At 38.6% G+C, this 18,742-nt stretch overlaps 1 protein-coding gene across 4 annotated transcripts in view; it reads right to left on the reverse strand.

Annotated features, from left to right (window-relative positions):
• CABIN1 (calcineurin binding protein 1) overlaps positions 1 to 18,742 on the reverse strand; it is a 206,308-nt gene that overhangs the window by 174,885 nt on the left and 12,681 nt on the right. For 3 of the 4 annotated variants that reach the window (XM_073312664.2, XM_073312663.2, XM_073312661.2), the window contains exons 8-18: positions 18,547 to 18,676; positions 16,465 to 16,614; positions 15,090 to 15,373; positions 13,461 to 13,629; positions 10,955 to 11,091; positions 10,294 to 10,511; positions 9,189 to 9,267; positions 8,739 to 8,926; positions 6,729 to 6,878; positions 5,442 to 5,636; positions 3,817 to 4,053 (exon numbers count right to left, since the gene is read on the reverse strand). In XM_073312664.2, the coding sequence (XP_073168765.2) occupies positions 3,817 to 4,053; positions 5,442 to 5,636; positions 6,729 to 6,878; positions 8,739 to 8,926; positions 9,189 to 9,267; positions 10,294 to 10,511; positions 10,955 to 11,091; positions 13,461 to 13,629; positions 15,090 to 15,373; positions 16,465 to 16,614; positions 18,547 to 18,676 (1,937 nt within the window). Of the gene's footprint in view, positions 1 to 3,816; positions 4,054 to 5,441; positions 5,637 to 6,728; positions 6,879 to 8,738; positions 8,927 to 9,188; positions 9,268 to 10,293; positions 10,512 to 10,954; positions 11,092 to 13,460; positions 13,630 to 15,080; positions 15,374 to 16,464; positions 16,615 to 18,546; positions 18,677 to 18,742 lie in introns of all 4 variants that reach the window. The other variant, XM_073312662.2, reaches the window with a different exon arrangement.

Raw genomic sequence — 18,742 nt, forward strand, 5'->3', positions numbered from 1 at the left:
ATGAGCCATGGCATGAAGGGGTAGGCTGGGTCCCCAAGGATACATATAGGCATTTCAACATCCCCAACAGTTATTTTCTGGTCTGGGAATAAAGTCCCTTCCTGCAGCTTTTGAAACAGACCAGAGTTCCTGAAGATGCAAGCGTCATGTACCTTTCCTAGCCATCCCACGTTGATGCTGGTGAAACGTCCCTTGTGATCCACCAGTGCTTGCAGCACTATTGAAAAGTACCCCTTGCGGTTTATGTACTCGCCAGCTTGGTGCTCCGGTGCCAAGATAGGGATATGGGTTCCGCCTATGGCCCCAACACAGTTAGGGAATCCCATTGCAGCAAAGCCATCCACTATGACCTGCACATTTCCCAGGGTCACTGCCCTTGATATTAGCAGATCTTTGATTGCGTTGATTACTTGCATCACAGCAGCCCCCACAGTAGATTTGCCCACTCCAAATTGATTCCCGACTGACCGGTAGTTGTCTGGCATTGCAAGCTTCCACAGGGCTATTGCCACTTGCTTCTCAACTGTGAGGGCTGCTCTCATCTTGGTATTCTTGCACCTCAGGGCAGGGGAAAGCAAGTCACAAAGTTCCATGAAAATGCCCTTACGCATGCAAAAGTTTCGCAGCCACTGGGGATTGTCCCAGACCTGCAACACTATGCAGTCCCACCAGTCTGTGCTTGTTTCCCGAGCCCAGAATCGGCGTTCCATGGCACGAACCTGCCCCATTAGCACCTTGATGCCCACGTTTCCGGGGCCCATGCTTTGAGAGAAGTCTGTGTCCATGTCCCCATCACTCACGTCACCACGTTGACGTCGCATACTCGCCCGGTGTCGCTTTGCCAGGTTCTGGTGCTGCATATACTGCTGGATAATGCGCGTGGTGTTTAATGTGCTCCTAACTGCCAAAGTGATCTCAGCGGGCTCCATGCTTGCCGTGGTATGGCGTCTGCACAGAAAAAAGGCGCGGAACGATTGTCTGCCGTTGCCCTGACGGAGGGAGGGGCGACTAACAACATGACTTACAGGGTTGGCTTACAGGGAATTAAAATCAACAAAGGGGGTGGCTTTGCAAAAAACTGAATGGCCCCCTCAAGGATAGAACTCAAAACCTCAAGGACAGAACACAAAACTGGGTTTAGCAGGCCGTTGATTTCACAGAGGGAAGGAGGGAGGGAGGAGAAAATGAATACAAAACAAATCTGGTCTATTTCTTGTTTTGAGCCACTTCAGCTATCTTTATACATCTTGCTGGCAGCAGACTGTGCAGTACAACCGCTAGCCATCATCATCTCCTGGGTGCTCAGCAGAAGACAGTGCAGTATGACGACTAGCCATCATCTTCTGCTGGATGGAGGTTAAAACACAGTGCACTGCTGGTAGGACTGAATCGCCACGAGTCGAAACAAGGGAAATGACCTGGCTGAGTCACTCGCATGTTTGCCCAGGTGCCCGATTAAAAGAGTGCCCAGGACTACGTCGATGACGGCTACCACTGCACTGTCTGCCGCCAAAGACAATTTGCTGCTGTGTAGCAATGCAGTACCATGCCTACCAGCACCCTGCAGACATACGTTGATGGTTAGCTGAGCGGGCTCCATGCTTGCCGTGGTATGGCATCTGCACAGGTAACTCAAGAAAAAAGGCGCAAAACGATTGTCTGCCCTTGCTTTCACAGAGGGAGGGAGGGAGGGAACGGGGGCCTGACGATACGTACCCAGAACCACCCGCGACAATGTTTTAGCCCCATCAGGCACTGGGATTTCTACCCAGAATTCAAATGGGCGGCGGAGACTGAGGGAACTGTGGGATAGCCACCCACAGTGCAACGCTCCGGAAGTTGACGGTTGCCTCGGTACTGTGGACACACTCCGCTGACTACATGCACTTAGAGCACTTGTGTGGAGACACACACAATCAACTGTATAAAACCGCTTTCTACAAAACCGACTTCTATAAATCCGACCTAATTTTGTAGTGTAGACATACCCCAAGTCACATCAACTCTCTGTGCCTCAGTTTTACCAACTGAAAAGTGGGAGTAATGATATTTACAATCCTTTGTAAAGGACACAGAGCTACAGATAAAAAGATCTATATAAGAGAGTATTATCATCACCTCTATTTTTTGTTAATGTAAGAAATAAAACCCAACTCTTGGCTTCTAATATTAAAATCTCTTGGAAGGAGAACTCCACTGTAACATAAAAGGTATTCCAACAGCTATATCTATTTCAAAATGAGTGTGTCCCCCTACACAATTTTAACTGTCTAATCAGTAACTAAAAAAATAAACCCCCTGACAATCAAGCAGCAATTAAAAACAAACAAAAAAAGAAGTAATCAATTCGGCATAAAATAAATAGGAAGCTAGCATTTTGACAATTTTTTGAAATTATGTAAGATTGAGAAAATTCAGAGACTATTAGAAACTTTCTGGAAAACCCTCTACTATAAACCAAAACCATTTTTTTGCTAAGGAATTTACCTCTAGCTAATTTGAAATTCTCTGATTTTTCCTTTCCCCCCACCCAAAATGGGAAATTGATTTATCACTCCCAAATTACCTCAGGGGAGAGAGCCTCTTGGCGAGCACTACAATGCCCCATCAATAAAACAGTAGCCCTAACCTTACTCCAAGGTAACAGCCCCAGTTACTGAAACAATGACAGGTGTTTCTAAAACTTCTGGAAATTCCTTCTTTATTTTATTATATTACACTTAGAGATATATTTTACACATATAAATTGTATATATTTGTTCTTATCTGTGAAAATATTTATGGTATTACAAGAAATTCCTGCAATTTCCCTGTAATAGCCTTACCCTTAGTGCCACTTCTTGCAAAAATTTCTTGTAATACCATAAATATTTTCACAGATAAGAACAAATATATACAGGCATCATTGTGCACATTGCTCTAAAACCTTAGGGTCAGATTGTGCAAGGTGCCCAGTGACCTCAGGTCCCACTGAAGTTAATGAAAATTGAGGGCACTCAGAATGTTGCAGATAGCAATTATCAAGCTTGGGTCTTTAAAGAGGAAATAATATTGAAAGTAGTTTACAATTCTGGCACTTAAATGAGAAGTTCAGGAGAAAAGTAAACAGTTTTCAAAATCTCAGAACTTCTACAAAAAGGCTAAATATTACCCATAATTTTAAAACTGGAAAGAGGTAATAACCATCATTTTACTTAATTCTGTCCTTAAGAGGAAGGAAAAGAGGAATGAGGATGAAAATACCCTTCATAATCATCAGATTCCCAATTCTGACTTAAGTCCTATATCTGTATAAGAATCTAAAGAACTAACCAGCGGCCACAGCTACTAGAATCTCAGCTGAATGATGTAACATACCAACAACACCAACTGACTGTATGTACCCTGTTCCTCAGGTTCATAGGATCTTTCTTACCATCCCTCATGCGAATGGCACATGCAGCGAATATGCAGCAAGATCTGTGCCACAAACAAACTGGGCCCGCCCAGCCAGCTGGACCAAACCTTGCAGTGCTGCCCCTAGAAACAGAGTCATAGCCAGCAGTACTTCTTCCTGAGCCACCTTATTACTATTCCTTGCTCATTTCAGCAGACACAGTGCTCAGAATTAGCAGCCATTACTGATTTCAGAAGAGATTCTCAATGCATCCGACATCTTGCAGTGAAAACTAGGAGTGTGAAAGGAAACAGCCCACACAGAAATGTAACCCAAGAGAGACTCTGCAAGTGGGTGGCAATTCAGGCAGCAGCTGTATCATGCCTAAAAAAGATCTGTCGTGCACAGTGGCTGCTTGCTAGTGTAGGTGAACAGGTTACCTGAATGAGGTTGTTTGTTAGTCGAATGAGGCTCAGCGTTACAGAAGATTCCTTCAGGATGCTGCTGTCTGATGACAGTGAGCGATCAATCCCCATGAGCAGCTGTGTTACTGTAGCAACCCACTCTTCTTTAGCAGACGCTACTGTCAGGTTAATCATCTGCTGAATTGCTTCGTTCAAGGCAACTTCAGAGCATTCAAAACATTGTCTGTAATCCTTCTGTTTCAGCAGGGAATCCTAGTGAATGTTAACATGAAAATTTTTTTTATATGGATCTAATGTTTATTTCAAAGCATAAAAGCACAATAAAGGGGAAAGGGGAATGGAAGAAGGTACACAGTTAGCAGCTCATGTTTACTCTACTGAGAATTCAGTATGAAGTTTCTAAATGTGGCATTAAAATGGACAATACAAGAGACCCCAGAACCCATGCTCCTCAACTGAGTGTCATCAGGGAAGCAACACTGAGTCCCATTCTCTGAATACAAAGAGACTCTACATGAGCCTATTTTGCAGGGAAGAGGCAGCAATGAGCCTCTTGCTCTCTAGCCATATGCTGCTGTGTATGGAGGTTCAACAGAATCAGAGTTTGAGTCACTGTGGAGCCATGCTACTATTTTATTGCTGGTTTAGAAAACAAGCTATGTTTCTACAATGATAAAGGTTACAATGCCCAACGTATTTTTATGATCCCCAGCTCTAAGATTCTTTCTTGTTGAGTATGGAAAACAAGATCTGATGTCCCACGATCACAACAAAATAGGAATGTGGACGAAAAGCAACTGGCCCAGGCTCACTCTAGTCAAACTAGCAGTAAAAATAGCCAGCACAGAGAAAGACTAAGGAACTGACAGACTGCATCCTGCTCCCTCAGCAGAGGACATCTGTCCCTTAATTGTCATGGTAGTGCATAATCTTTTGATCTTGCTAGACTAATCTCCTATCCTGTACTTCCTGATTGCAGCAGCGATCAATAACTTTTTAAAAAAAAAAAAATCTATGGCTGGGCAATATCTGGCACCCTTTTCTGTTAGATAAGGATCTTGCCATGGTGATCTAAGCTTTTATCACCTCTAGGTTGGACTCTTGTAATATCCTGTGAAGCCACCCTGGAGGTTACAGCTGGTGCAGCAACCTGACTATGAAGCAGGACAGACTAATGAGAAGTTATCACACCAGTGCTTCTTGCCTCACACCCAGTTGGCCAACAACTTTCAGGTGCATAGGATGCTTGGGAGCCACCATATAAATAGTCAAGGGCAACAAAAACTCCAAGTCCTAGTAGCAGGCCATTGGTAAAGTGGGTTCATCCATAATAAACCTCTAAAACTGATCCAAGTTCACTCAAGTTTATATAGTCTTAAAGTTTTCAAACTAGACTGAACCTGGATCAGTTTTAGAGGTTTGGGTGAATCCACTCTCTCTCTCTACACATATATAGAGAGTGGATTCACACACACACACACACACACACTGGCCCCATGTTTTGGTTCTTAAATGGAGTCAACGCTATTCATCATTAACACTAACCCTCCAAATCTTTTTTATGTTGCTCTTGGAAATAAAGCAGATGCAGGGCTTTCAAAACCTCACTAAACAGCATTTTTTAAAGAAACATAACAAACCTGCAGCAGAAGTAACTGTGTTGGTCTCTCTGGTATAGATATAACAAATTCCAGATGTTTAGCCCTACCATATCCACTAAAGCACAAGGTTGGGCGAAGCAGATGCACCACTGCCTTGTAATCCCCTGCCTCATACAGTCGCTGGATCTCCTCCAAAGATTGGCATCTCTCCAGAGACTTGAGGTTCTTGTCAATCTGCAAAAGTCACAAATAGTGCAATCCAACCTACATTTCACCTTCATGTGCAAATGACTGACTTTTCTTATGAACAACAAAACTATAGCTGTAGGATGTGTAAAATTTACAGCACTGGAAGGAAGAGAAACGACAAGGAAGAAAGTAGACAAGCTTCCAACCATTATCACTTACCCCAACTTGTATTTAATTTTTTAAAAAATTAGTACTATCGTTTTTTGTATTTAAGCCATAAATCTCAAAACCTCACATTTTTTCTGATGAACTATGAGAAAGAGCAATCATCAGATGGCATTGCCTGCGTTTGAAGCCCTCCCCCATAAGCAGTAACAGAAAAACAACAATGATGTCTAATTTTTTATTTATAAATTCATTTGCATGTTTTACTGGAAAATTCTGACTGCTGAAGGCAAGAGTTCATTTGAACAGTGAAATTAAAGCATAAGAAACCCTCTGAAACAAAGCTCTAGTCTAATGACTAACAGCTGTATATGCAGCACCCTGATAGCAATATTTTTCATTCTATTTATTAAGCAAGACTGAATTGTGCAGGGACCAGTAATAGATAAAGAAAGCATTTAACTGAAAAAGGGAAGGATGGTTTTCAAATCAATTAACTATAAAACACAATCATTATTGGTTTTAAACTGGTTTGTAAAAATATTCTTCACTTTAAGACAGCTGCTACTGATGTTATACATGCTACTTTTCCATCAGGGCAAGTGCTAGTAATTTTGAAATGAATCTTGCAGCTACGGCATTGTTTCTGAGCACTGTTGATACAGAAGCCGCACTAGTTTTTTTTGTTTGTTTTTAAATCATAAAACGTGTTTTTTATCCCCAAAGGGAACGTGTCCCTTAGCATCTTTATCTCAGATTCCCTCCAGAATTATCACATTACAGCCCAAAGGAAAACGGAATGTAAACAAGAAAATGGCGCACACATATAAAATCTCTAGTTTCTCACAAGACTTAGCTCTTCTTTAGAAATGTATCAAAACCACACTAAGTAGACTGGAATCCTCAATTTTGGATGAACTTAGAAACAGAAAAAACCCAAACAAACAAACAAACAAACAAACTGATCCCTACCTCTTCTAGAGAAACAACAGAATCAACATGGAGGTTAGGTAATCGGATCACAATGCTGTGTTCATTGCCAGCTTTGGCTTGGAGTGCAGTGGAACTCTGCAGCATTTCAGTGCAGATGTCATAATTCTCCAATGCCTGCTCCATGTCACCCTGTGGAAACAGTTTGAGGAAATCACACAATGCTACCTGAGATTCTTCAAAAGCAGCTAGGCAATGTTGAATCACTAACTCTGTGAGTACACTGTCAGTGAGAGATAGGCAAATTATTTGGGGGGGTACTTAACTAATCAGAATATCAACCAAAAGAGTCATCACCAACAGTTTACCAGTCTATTCTACCTGCTACCTTCATCACCACTGGGGGGAAAAGGGGAGGAAACCGGACACTAGGTATTCAAGTTACATAACAGGAAAATTTATTTGTATAAATTGACTAACATTCCCTTTCTCTGAAAGTGAAGGGAGGCAGATTAAATCCAGAAGTAAGTCTTCCTTTTATGCTGACCAGAACCATAAATTTGGGTAACATTACTGAGATGTACAGCTAACTAGTTAAGAGAAAGTAAAACTGTGAACAACCCACTTTGTTCATCTTAAACAGATTTGAGTTTTCCTAAAAGGGAAGGATCAGGACAGGAAGAGAGGCTGTAGAGGGAGAAAATATAACTCACTAAAGCTGAAGAGATACAGCACTAGCCATAAAGACAGTCTGTTTAATAAAGATGATCAATACATTTTGACTGGACAACCTGCATTCAGTTTAAGCGGAGCTGGTTCTGATTCCAAACGTATATTTATGTTTCAGATTATCCTTCTACTTCCATCTTTGTTTTTTTTAATTGAAATATCTAGATCTATTGTGAAACAGAGGAGTTACATGTGTGTCATAATCATAAAAATTTTATCTTTCAGTCTAGTCTATATGTTTCTTTGTTACTGGGACTGTGCAGTGACAGTTGATTTTGAATGGTCTTCACCTGAAAAAGGAATTAGAAGATCCTTTTAACTTAAAGAAATTTTATTTTTGAGTGAAAATAAAATGACTTAAAGGAGTCTCTACTTCAGTTGTATAAAATGATTAAACATACTTCATAAATGAGAAGAAGGTTCTGTCCCCACTAATTTTTCTATGGAACAATCCAGTTTTTCATTAGATGGATTTCTTAAAGAAGGATTTTGAGATATGAAAATAAAAAGGAAATGAATTACTCAGTGTGTGTATATGAAATCAACTGATATAGTACGTTATCAATTGAAGATTAAAGTTTGATTAGTCAAACCCACATTTTTTTCTTCTCAAAAGTTTAGACTTAAGTACAGACAATCTGTAAACATTTTCTTCGCTGCCTTAAGAAACCGATGCTTGAAATAAAATAATGATGAAGTCTGGGATCCAATAAATAACTTTTCTTTGGACTGTTTACTTGAGCAATCGGTCTAGGACAAACTGCTTGAAAATCTGTACATGAAATGAATAACTGTTGTCAACAGAAGGATCAAGCTCCATTGGAAGAAAAGAATCAATCACAATATATAAATGTTGACTCAATGCACAGTTGCATTTTGGACATGCTATTTGGGCTTCTATTACAGATTCTACGAGCTAGAATCCAGGCTTCAGTCTGTTAGTGAATTTGTGTCTTGCAGCTGTTCATTATAATTCCAGCTGAAATTTATTTCTGGGGACAGAAGACAAACTACTTTAAACACTTGTATGTACCAAAATGACTGAATTCTGGTACAATGCATAAGGATTTTGGCCAGATCCTTTGCATCTAATTACTGAACGTTCATAGGGACAGTTAATGAAACTAAATAAAATAGACAAATGTAACCTCTACTTTGTCTTCAAAGAGGTCAAGCTATTCCTGAATTACTTGACTCCAATGTGTTGATGACTTAACATAGACCCACCACTTCAACTGCTTATAATAATTCTTAAGTCCATTTGTTTAAAAACTGTGCTAAGTGTGAAAAATTCTATTTGTTGAACTCAAAATGAAAACAAACCTGCAGTGCTAGAAAGCGAGCCTTCAGCCAATACACTCGAGCCACAAACTCCAGCCAACCTTCCTCAAACAGATCTCGCTGGGAGGATGCAAATGAGAGCTGCAACAAGTCCCCCAGAAAATGGGATCCTGGGAAATCAGGACCAAACTTTCCGTTCACAGTGGCAGAAGGGCAATTTCGAGGGGAAACTGTAAATTAATTTATTACAGTTTAGTATAAAATCACATTCTCCCTATGCAAACAGTTCCATGTGCAGCAGCTGCAAACACTCAGCTCACCCTTCTAACACAAACACTAATAAAAAAAAAGATGAACTGTTGTACACATCCATTGATCAGACCTACATCTGGAGAAGTAACAGCTCAGTATTCTAATAAATGATTCACAAAATTTCTTACAAGTTTAATTTACACTGTAAGAATAGGCTAGCAGAGAAAAACCAATTCTCACCTGTAGAGCTCTTCCCTTTCGTCAGCAACCATTGGTCAAGTTGTAATTCCATGCAAGACAGACTCATCAGCATCATATCCTACAATGAAGGTATGAAAAGGTCAGGGAAGAATACAAAGAACCTTGTTTGGAAAGTAAAAAGAAGTTAACAAATCACTTGAAAGGAAGCTTTCTAATTAATCCTCTTTTGTGATTTCCATTTCCAACCTACACCCATCGTGGCTTTCTTCTGTCTAAGGAAAGGAGGTTGCCCTCTTTCTATGATGCTCAGTAGGATTAAAGAGACTCCCCTGGCCTTTTACAACTGGAAAAAGGAATGAAAAAAGTCTGTTTATGAGAAGATAAGACGATCTAGTGGGGAAGAAGATAAGAAGGGAACAGTTGGCCCAGTCTTGAAAAAGAGCAACATCCTCAACCTAAAATATAACCATTTTAAGTTGCTTCATCATTAATACCTTATGTTAGAACATCTGAAAAAAAACATCAAAAGGCTGAGATGAATACTCAAGAAATTGTAGGAATCAAGGAGAATGAACACATATGCTAGTTTTGCCAGCTCATTAATGCTTTCTGCATAAAGATGGGTGGATAAAAAAAAACAAAACTGGATATGAGTTGTTCCTAGTAACACTGGATGTTCTGTTACAGCTCTTACAGATGTGGTTGTGTGGATTAAAGAGAAAATTATTTTTACATTTTTTCCACAGTAACCAGGGTTGTAACTGCAGCTCCATCTGAAGAGGGTGAAGGCTCCTGACATGGGTTCAAAAATCTCTGTACCCAAAAATCTTATGGTCTGTGCAGCACTGTTGATTGGCTAAAAAAAACAAAAAACAAAACCAAACCAAACCCCCCCACAACTTGAGTGCACTGCAGTTGGCACTGTTGTTTCTGTCATTAAATTGCTACGTCCTACAGTACTTACACATAATTCGATCTTTCACTCTGTGTCTGGAGCTGCCTCCTGCATCTCAAATGGTGCACACACAGCTTTGTGTTCTGCTTTTAAGGGTTGAGCTGAGGCTGCAGCACATTCAAGACACACAGAGTAATATACGGTGGATGTGGTAAATTAAGAAGCTCAAAAAATAGAGCGTTTCCTTACCTTGATGTGCTGGTTGCTACAGTCCCTCAGTAACGGGTTGGGCAAATTACTACTATGCTTTCTCCAGCTATTGTAGATACTAAGGACCACCTCAGACAAGCCAGGTGGCCACTTCACCAGGAACTTCTGGCTGATTACTTTCAGATATCTCATCATCAGTTCTAGGATGCCACCATTGTTCAGGTTATCCAATAGGAATTCATGAACATCCTGCTTCTCTGGAAAGCAGATGAGCACAGAGACCTGTTTGTTGAAACTAACCACATTTAATTCCTTGCCTCGCTTCTGAGAATACTACTTTTAATGCTTTGTGACATTTAGCATACATCTCGCATAAAGAACACCCATAACACCTTTATGACACAGTGGTTCTCCTTTTGCAGGAGTAGCCTTGAATTTATGCAGAATAAAGTGACTACACTGAAATGGTTAAATGAGATCATGCACACAACACAGATCACACAGAGTAAATAAGCAGCCCAATGAAAACAAAAATAATTTATTAATACAGTGAAGCTCAGTCAACTGATGTATTAAAATAAATCCTTTAAAATAACATTCTTTTGTGCACAAAAAGAAAAAAAACAGAAGTGGGAGTAAAAAAGCAGACATAAGGGAAAAAAGAAAACAAGTAGAAAAATGGATATGCTGAAGTCCCTACCAGATTCCATGAATGTTGTAGAGTCAAATGACATTCTATGTGGTCCAATATGCTGGAAATTCTCTTGTTTGATCTCTGATTGCACCTCATAGTTATTGAAAGGATCATCCTCTTCCTCTGGATCCAGTTTCCGCAGCCTGGGTGAAAAGGGGTGAAAACAAGTAAAAGAACAGTACTTGAGAGAGTCTGAATATTATTTTCAATAACAAATAGCTTGCCGGGTGTAGGTGTTATGTATATTTTCACAATGGAAGTATCCTAGTTGGAGTTCATCATCAGAAATTTAAATTTATTCCCAGACTTCATCAGAGTAAAAAGCCTCAAGCATGCTATCCCTAAAAATGGAAAGAAACAGCCTACAGAAAAGAGCAAATCCTAGCAAATAAGCTTCAGAAACTGACAAGACTACTCCACAACATTTGGAATTGTTTTTAAAAAAAAAAAAAACAGTGTTATCAGCATTATTATTTTAAGTATGAGCAGATCCAAACCCTTTTAGCAATGCAACTTAACATTTTCCTTTCAGAAGGATCTTTGTTTTTGAAATCATCCCACTCAAATCAATAATCAATGTAAAAACAAATATGCCTTCGGATTTAATGAGAAACGCTGATCTGATTTGTTGACAATGACACTGGGGTCCATACAGACCCAATACAGTGTAAATCATACCCACTTCTTAACTATGCAAAAAAGTTTATGACTTGCTTCTGCTTCTTCTCTAGAAAAAACAGTGAGAGAAATAACCTACATGAGAATACCTGACAAACTTAAAAAAAAAAAAGCATTTCTTTACTTTCAAGTTACTTTTCTCTATCAAGGCATAGATTCTAGAAGACTAGCTGTTTGACCTATAAAAACCCAGTTCTGAAACTGGAAAATATTCTAATTGCCTTGCTTCAAGAATGAGAAATGGATATGATGAAACTGATCATAAATCTGAACTTATTTTTAATTTTGCACATGAATGAATGTTGAGTGACTGGTTGTTGAAGAACATCCCTTCCAAACAGCTATTTTTACAGGAATTTAGTGTTGAAATTTTTGTAAACTAATGACAATGTCATCTCAATGCCCTTTTACCAGGATAAGACCATACCAACTTCCTCAAGTGGTCTCATCCAGATTTTTTTTTATATTTGGGGGTGTGTCTGGGGGGGGTCATAGACTTAGTCGGTGTAATATGTAAAACACTGAGTATTTTTAAAATTGCTGATCTAAACAGGACTTTTCCTAAAACTGAGGCTAAGGATGACCTCATTTGAACCTGATTGGATCAAGATACATGGCTGCAAGGCAGGCCTCGCACATGTCTTGTTCAAAGACCTTGAGGGAGGCACTGTAAGACAGAGTAAGTAAAGTTTATAAACTGTAAGAATCAAGGATAAGGCCAAGAATTCTCATCTTCTGGGTTCCAAGACACCAGAGGAAAGATTGACATTTCAGAATCCTCAAGACTAAACAACTTGAGGAGAACAATTCATGACATCAATAATCAGGCCACTCCCACCTGGAAGGAGGCCCGCTAGTGAGAAGCACTTTGCCAGCAGAACATCATCGTTTAATTCCTTGACTACAGTTCCAGCTCCTACTAAGAGTGTCCAGAAGACTGTGAGAGCTGAAGGAGTTTGCAAATTCCGTTACCTTAATACATTATTTTTCCTTTTTCTGTTTTTATCTGTTATTCTTATTAGTTGGCAGATGACCCAGACAATTCAGACTTTTTATTTTTAGGATGTGGAAATGAAAAGTGTAGCTGTGTGCATGCATGTGTGTGAGAGCACCCATAACACGCAAGCAAGGAAGGCACCTGAAAGAAAAGTGCCTCAGATAAACAGTCCTAAATACTGTCTCATAAAAATTATCCATTAGAGTATATTCTATGTCTTGAAGTCTTAAGGGATTTGAGATTGTCATCCGTCATTTCTGGTCAAAGTTGACTACTTGTCCAATGTCTCTTGTTCTGTAGCAGTCTGTATTTTTATAATGTGTCTCATTTTTGGGAGTGGGAGGGGAAGGGGGTAAAGGTTAGCCACCACACAAGACTGAATTTTAAGGAGGAAAAGTTTGATAACTGGATCTGAGGTTGTACCCCAGATGTTAGACAATAATTCAGTTTCGATATTGAGATACCTAACCATTCAAATGAGAGAACTGATGGACTTTTGTCAAACTCTTTAGTTGTGACTTCTAACCAAATGGTATAGCCACCTCCTTAGAATGTATAAGGATTGGTTATATTTTGTATTAATCTGATGATTTAACTAAATTGATGATTTAATTCAATCCACCACTGAGATTAACTTGTTGCTTTATTGATTTTACAGTTTTATTTTTAATAGTTTTAATACAATTTATAAAAAGATACTGAGTCACATTTCTGTCAATAAGCAACATGAGTCCAGTACCTCTGAGGATCTGGGTGGATAACCAGCAGGTCAACAAAAAAGCCTGTGGTCTTCACATAATGACAACAACTCTCATTGCAAGTGAAGGTCTGCTGTACCTTGAAGGAAGAAACTTTACCAACAGCTCTTGAAAGTCAACTTTCTCCTCCTTTTTACACTTGGTGTTTCGGACTCGAGCAGACCGCCTTTTTGCAGTTTCACCACTATCTTCTGTGATTCTCCTCCGCTTCACCCCTTTCTTGGATTTATCACTAACAGTTGTGTCACCTAGAAAACAGAATCAAACGTTTTCAAAACTCAAATTGCCAAATAACACACAATGGATAATGTTGCTTAGTATCACGGTGATTTATGAAATATATTTTAAATTTACTTTATTCTATGGCAACATCAAGAACCCAGTTCTGTTCCTACTTAAGACAATGGCAAAATTCCTTTTAACTTAAAGGGGAACAGAATCATTTAAACAGCAGTCTGGTTAGTGACCAGGTTTCAAAGCTTATATTTGATGTTGGCCTTGTAGCCCCTTAAACAGAACCATATTTATCACTGATCAAACTACAGTTAGGCCTAAGTCATGTTTTGTTTCACAGAACAGTTACCATAAAAAAATAGCAAATATCAGATAGGAAGAGTCACAGTAGTAACTTGAGTCAAGGCAGATAGGGAACCCTACACTGTATTTCTACAGGACCAAACATGATGGGGAATCTGAGGACTGCCCTGACAACAACAAGCATTATGATTTTACTATTTTTACACAAATCTACTCATTCTATTACAACGTGCAAAAATGACTGCATCTCTTCATTAAGAAATGCATAGCTCACATTCTAATTTTTCTTCTTTTAATTTGAATACAAAGTAAATTAAGTTTGATACTCATGACATTTTGTATGCATGTAAATTCTGGGTCAGAACTAAGAAGCAGACTGCTTGAAAACCTGATTTTTTTTAAAATATACTTTCTTTTAATCTTCTAAGTTTCAGCACAATTTTGTGGTTTTTAAGGAAAACATAGGACTCTGGCTAGCGCTCTAACACCTGTAAATTCCTATAAACATCAACCAAAGACTGGTAGCCTTGTGAACAATAGCAATAGATAGGATAGATAGATATACACACGCACACCTCCCTACACAGTATATACCTTAGAACATCTGAGAATATGAATATCATCTTGCAAACAAATAAGTACATATGAAGGCAGAGAATTAAACAGGCCAAGCAGCTGATCTTATTTAATAGTAATAATATTTTTTTCTTTATGGCTCCTTCCATCTGACAGCCTCAGGACGCTTTACAAATATTAACAGATTAAGCCACATATCACCCAGGCATTATTATCCTTATGTTACAGATGGGGAAACTGAGGCATGAGACAGCAGCACAGTCAAGAATAGAAGGGATTAAATACTACAGTGATGAGTGCTATAGAAAATCAATTATGGATAGAACTCAGAGCTAATCATTATCCAGTACCTCCTAGATCATTTAGACAGCTTTCTCTTTTTTAAAGTAATTGTTTTACAGATTATCACAGCTTTATATGACTGAACTTTTCTTTTTCTGACTTGGAATATACGTACTTTGAAAATGCATTGGATCAGCTAGAAGACAGTTTAGAAAACACTCATTTCTAAAGACAACAGACATTTTCCAGTCTCGTTTATGTCTGCAAAGACAACAGTGTCATCTGGAATTGTAGACTAAAGTACCTTGCTCACCTATAGGCATTACTGGTTCCAGTAAATTCTCACTATGACCGGAAAAATTGGGTGTCATTGGAGTGTAAGTTAATAATGGGTCACTCATTGTAACCACTGGATTAGTGCTGACAGGATTGGGCTGGATAACACTGACAGGAGTAGAGGTAGGAGAAAGAATCAAGTGCTGGACTGGGTCTTGGTACTCTGAGAGGTCAATTCTCTTCCCCAGGCTAGGTCGAGGAGGCTCACATGTTGTCAGGTGATGATACATAGCAAGTAAACTTTCTCCTAGACACTTCCACCTGCATGTAAAAACACAAACACTTATTTTATCCATTTATTCATTAGCTTTTGCCACATAACCTTCTATATTACAGTTAAAAACTGCAGGATGTAGGAATTACAGTGAAGATGTTCTTCTATAGAAGGTTAGAATTACTGAGGGTATCAAAAGCGATTTTATCAGTGTAAGAGGAATAGATTCCTCATGGAGTCAAAATCTGTCACGCAACTAGAAAAGCTGGAGAATACGATTTTTGGCACCCTGTCCCCTAGAGATTTCAGTTCAGCAGCAAATGTCTCATGGGTCTTGCTTCCTATTTGGAACATACTGTTGAACCAAAGAGTAGGATTAACATTATCACAGTCATTAATTTTCCTGTTCCCAACAATGGCTTTAAGTATAATAGACAGAAAATGGAGCTCACGATATGCTTCACCCCAAGAGAAACCACTCATTGCAGAGGAAATTGCTGCACCTCAAAAACAAAAACATTAACCCAGTTTAATATGAATTTTCAGGTCTAGCATTATACTCAATGGGTAAGGGCAAGATTTTGTCAGCCTTTTATACAATTAGTAGTAACTTGCTCTGAAATTGGACTACTTGCAGAGAAAACTATTCAGTGCAAATAAGGGTGGCAGAAACAGGCCCTAAATAAGATCACAGAAGTCTCTAACACATGTATTTAAAACACACAATGTATTCTAACAGAATTCCTAGACTATCCAAATGCACAATAGAACATTTTTGTAGAATAGTAATTAGTTTATAAATCCCCATTATCCAAATGGTAAAAATATTAAAAACATAAATTAAAAAAAAGCTTTAAATTTCAGATGCAAACCAATCAATGCAGGAAAATTTCAAATTTTCTGTTGTGAAGATATCCTGAATTTAGCTACTTGTTCCTAGTTCACACCACAATTTTGTTTCAGCATGTTTTAACTGGTATGTATCAACTTTAATCTGGAAACATGAACAGAGCCACACTCCTTATGGATTACTGAAACTTAAAAAAAATAAATACATGTAATGAGGAAAAATACATGCTGAAGAGATTCCAATGAACTATGGCCATGACTTTCCGAAACAGAAACAGTGATGACTTACGTGAAAAAGGGAATTGGCTGGACAAGCTTAAGATCTGGTTCTCTCTCTCGCACCATTAGAGCCTGCCTCCTTCTACGTAGCTCCAATGCTTCATCTATGATTGCTCTTGTTTCAGCTACACTCACATTCACATCATGGATCGACATGTCACTGAGAGGTGGTGAGAAAGGAAGACAACATAGGTAGTTTTATTTTTTTAATATCAAAGAGATTAATTTAAGATTCTCCTCTAATGTAGGGTACAAAAACAGTAATCACATATAAAAGCACATATACATTTGTTCACAGTTCATTCTAAAATTAGATGGTTCAAGGCAGATTCTCCTCTTTCACTTTCTAAAAAGTGGGAAATGAATAGGAAAGCAGTGAGATCGATTACAGCAATGCTATTGTTATGGCTGAGAAACTCCTTTTGTTCCAGGGTCCCATTTTGAGCAACTCAAAGTTTCAGCAAAAATAACATCTAGGGTTGAAAATTCTCTTGCATGTTTTCAGTCCAGAAGTGAATTTTTTGAGAGTTTGAAAAATATCTATTCCATTGTTTTTGAAATATCAGACTGTGGGGAAAAAATTATCATTAAATGCTTTGCTGAATTTATGTGCTTAAAGCTTTGCTAAATCATGGCCTAAGTAACTAACCAACCAAAAGTCTACGTCACAGGCCCTTATTTTCTATATCTAGCCCAAGTCAAAAACAAGACTGTCCTTCCTTTAAGATTCGCTAGCTCCTTCCTTGCAAGCTATAAAGCCATCCCTACACTAAACTTCTACCTTAAGATGCATCAGCAGCCCAAATAGGTCTGGCAGCCTTTCTGCTCTTTGCCAGTACACACACTCCACCTTAACTACCTAGGATTATTTGAGTCTGTAACTGTATGTCCACAAAAAATTAACTTTCAAATCAAGTTTCACATGTTCAGATGCTGAGCACTCAAGAGTTTGCTATGCTCTAAAAAATGAAATTTTAAAATGACTCTCTCAGGATACTATAGAAAGCCAGTGATACACATCTGCATCCCTTCAGATGATCCCCCACACTTCATGTTTCAAAATTTGCAGGCTGTGTAGAGTACAGTGCTGATACAGTGAAAAACTCTATTTGCATGTCTGACCAAAGAATCAATAGATGTGCACCAAGATTCACATTCCACTTTACTTCATCCACATAGCACACACATATTAAGGCAATGATGTTATCCACATGCGCAGGAATATAAAATATTACAGATGCACAATGGGACTGAGTTACAGTTGAATTAAAATCCTAATTTTCAATTTCTTGAGTTTTGTTGATGGACACAATGTTAGATGGGGAGTCAGGAGACCTGGCTCTGCTACTGATCTGCTGGTGATTTTGGGTAAATCACTTCAATTCTCTGTGTCACTGTTTCTCCCACCTTTGAGATTATAAAATCTTCAAGGAAGGGGGAAGTCTCTAACTATAGGTTTGTACAATGCCTAGCACAACGGGACCCCAAACTTCATATAAACAATAAATAAATAAAAAACAACAAATCTCAACCATAATGTTTCAATAACAGTTTTCAGAAATAAATAATCCAAATGCTCACATAATCTTACAGGATTCTTGCATCTCAGATACGACAGAAGCTTACAAAACTAATAACCATATACAATTCTCACTGAAGTCAATGCAAGTCTTTACATTGATTTCAGGGACAGCTAGAGCTGGTCCCAAGTCAAATGCCATGGAAAGGTGGTAATTAAGAAGTGATTTCAATTAGGAAAGTAAATCCTGAAAAGAACAGACAGGGGAGGTGGATGTACATGTTTCAATTATAGTTATATATAAAAGCAAAACACAATAATGGGAATTTAAAAAAGTCTGGGAATTAAAATAATTTTGGAACACTACAAAGAAAAAGTTAGAATTTTCTTCTTGCAACAAGTAATTAACATGGAAAATAGTACCTAACACAGCAATAAGGTTTATTCAGAAGACAAAAACTACATGGTACAATTATATTAGTTTAAAATGTTGGACCTCACTAGGCTTTCTGAACTACTTCTATCCTAAAATTCTAATGTAAGAACTATAGGATGACTAAGAATGAGATTCACCATTTGAGGAACATCCTTAACGAGTCTTTCCTGAGGCAAGGTTGCTCATCAAAAATCTTCTCCTTCAATACCAGTCCTTTGCTGTATTGGCAGTCTTTCTCCAGAGCTTTGCAGATAAAATACAAACATGCTAATAGAGGAAACAGAAATAAGAATTATGGGCAATTTGACACTTTGGATCATTCAAAAGTTCCCA

The sequence above is a fragment of the Lepidochelys kempii genome, chromosome 15 (assembly GCF_965140285.1).
Source record: "Lepidochelys kempii isolate rLepKem1 chromosome 15, rLepKem1.hap1, whole genome shotgun sequence".
Taxonomy (NCBI): Eukaryota; Metazoa; Chordata; order Testudines; family Cheloniidae; genus Lepidochelys; species Lepidochelys kempii.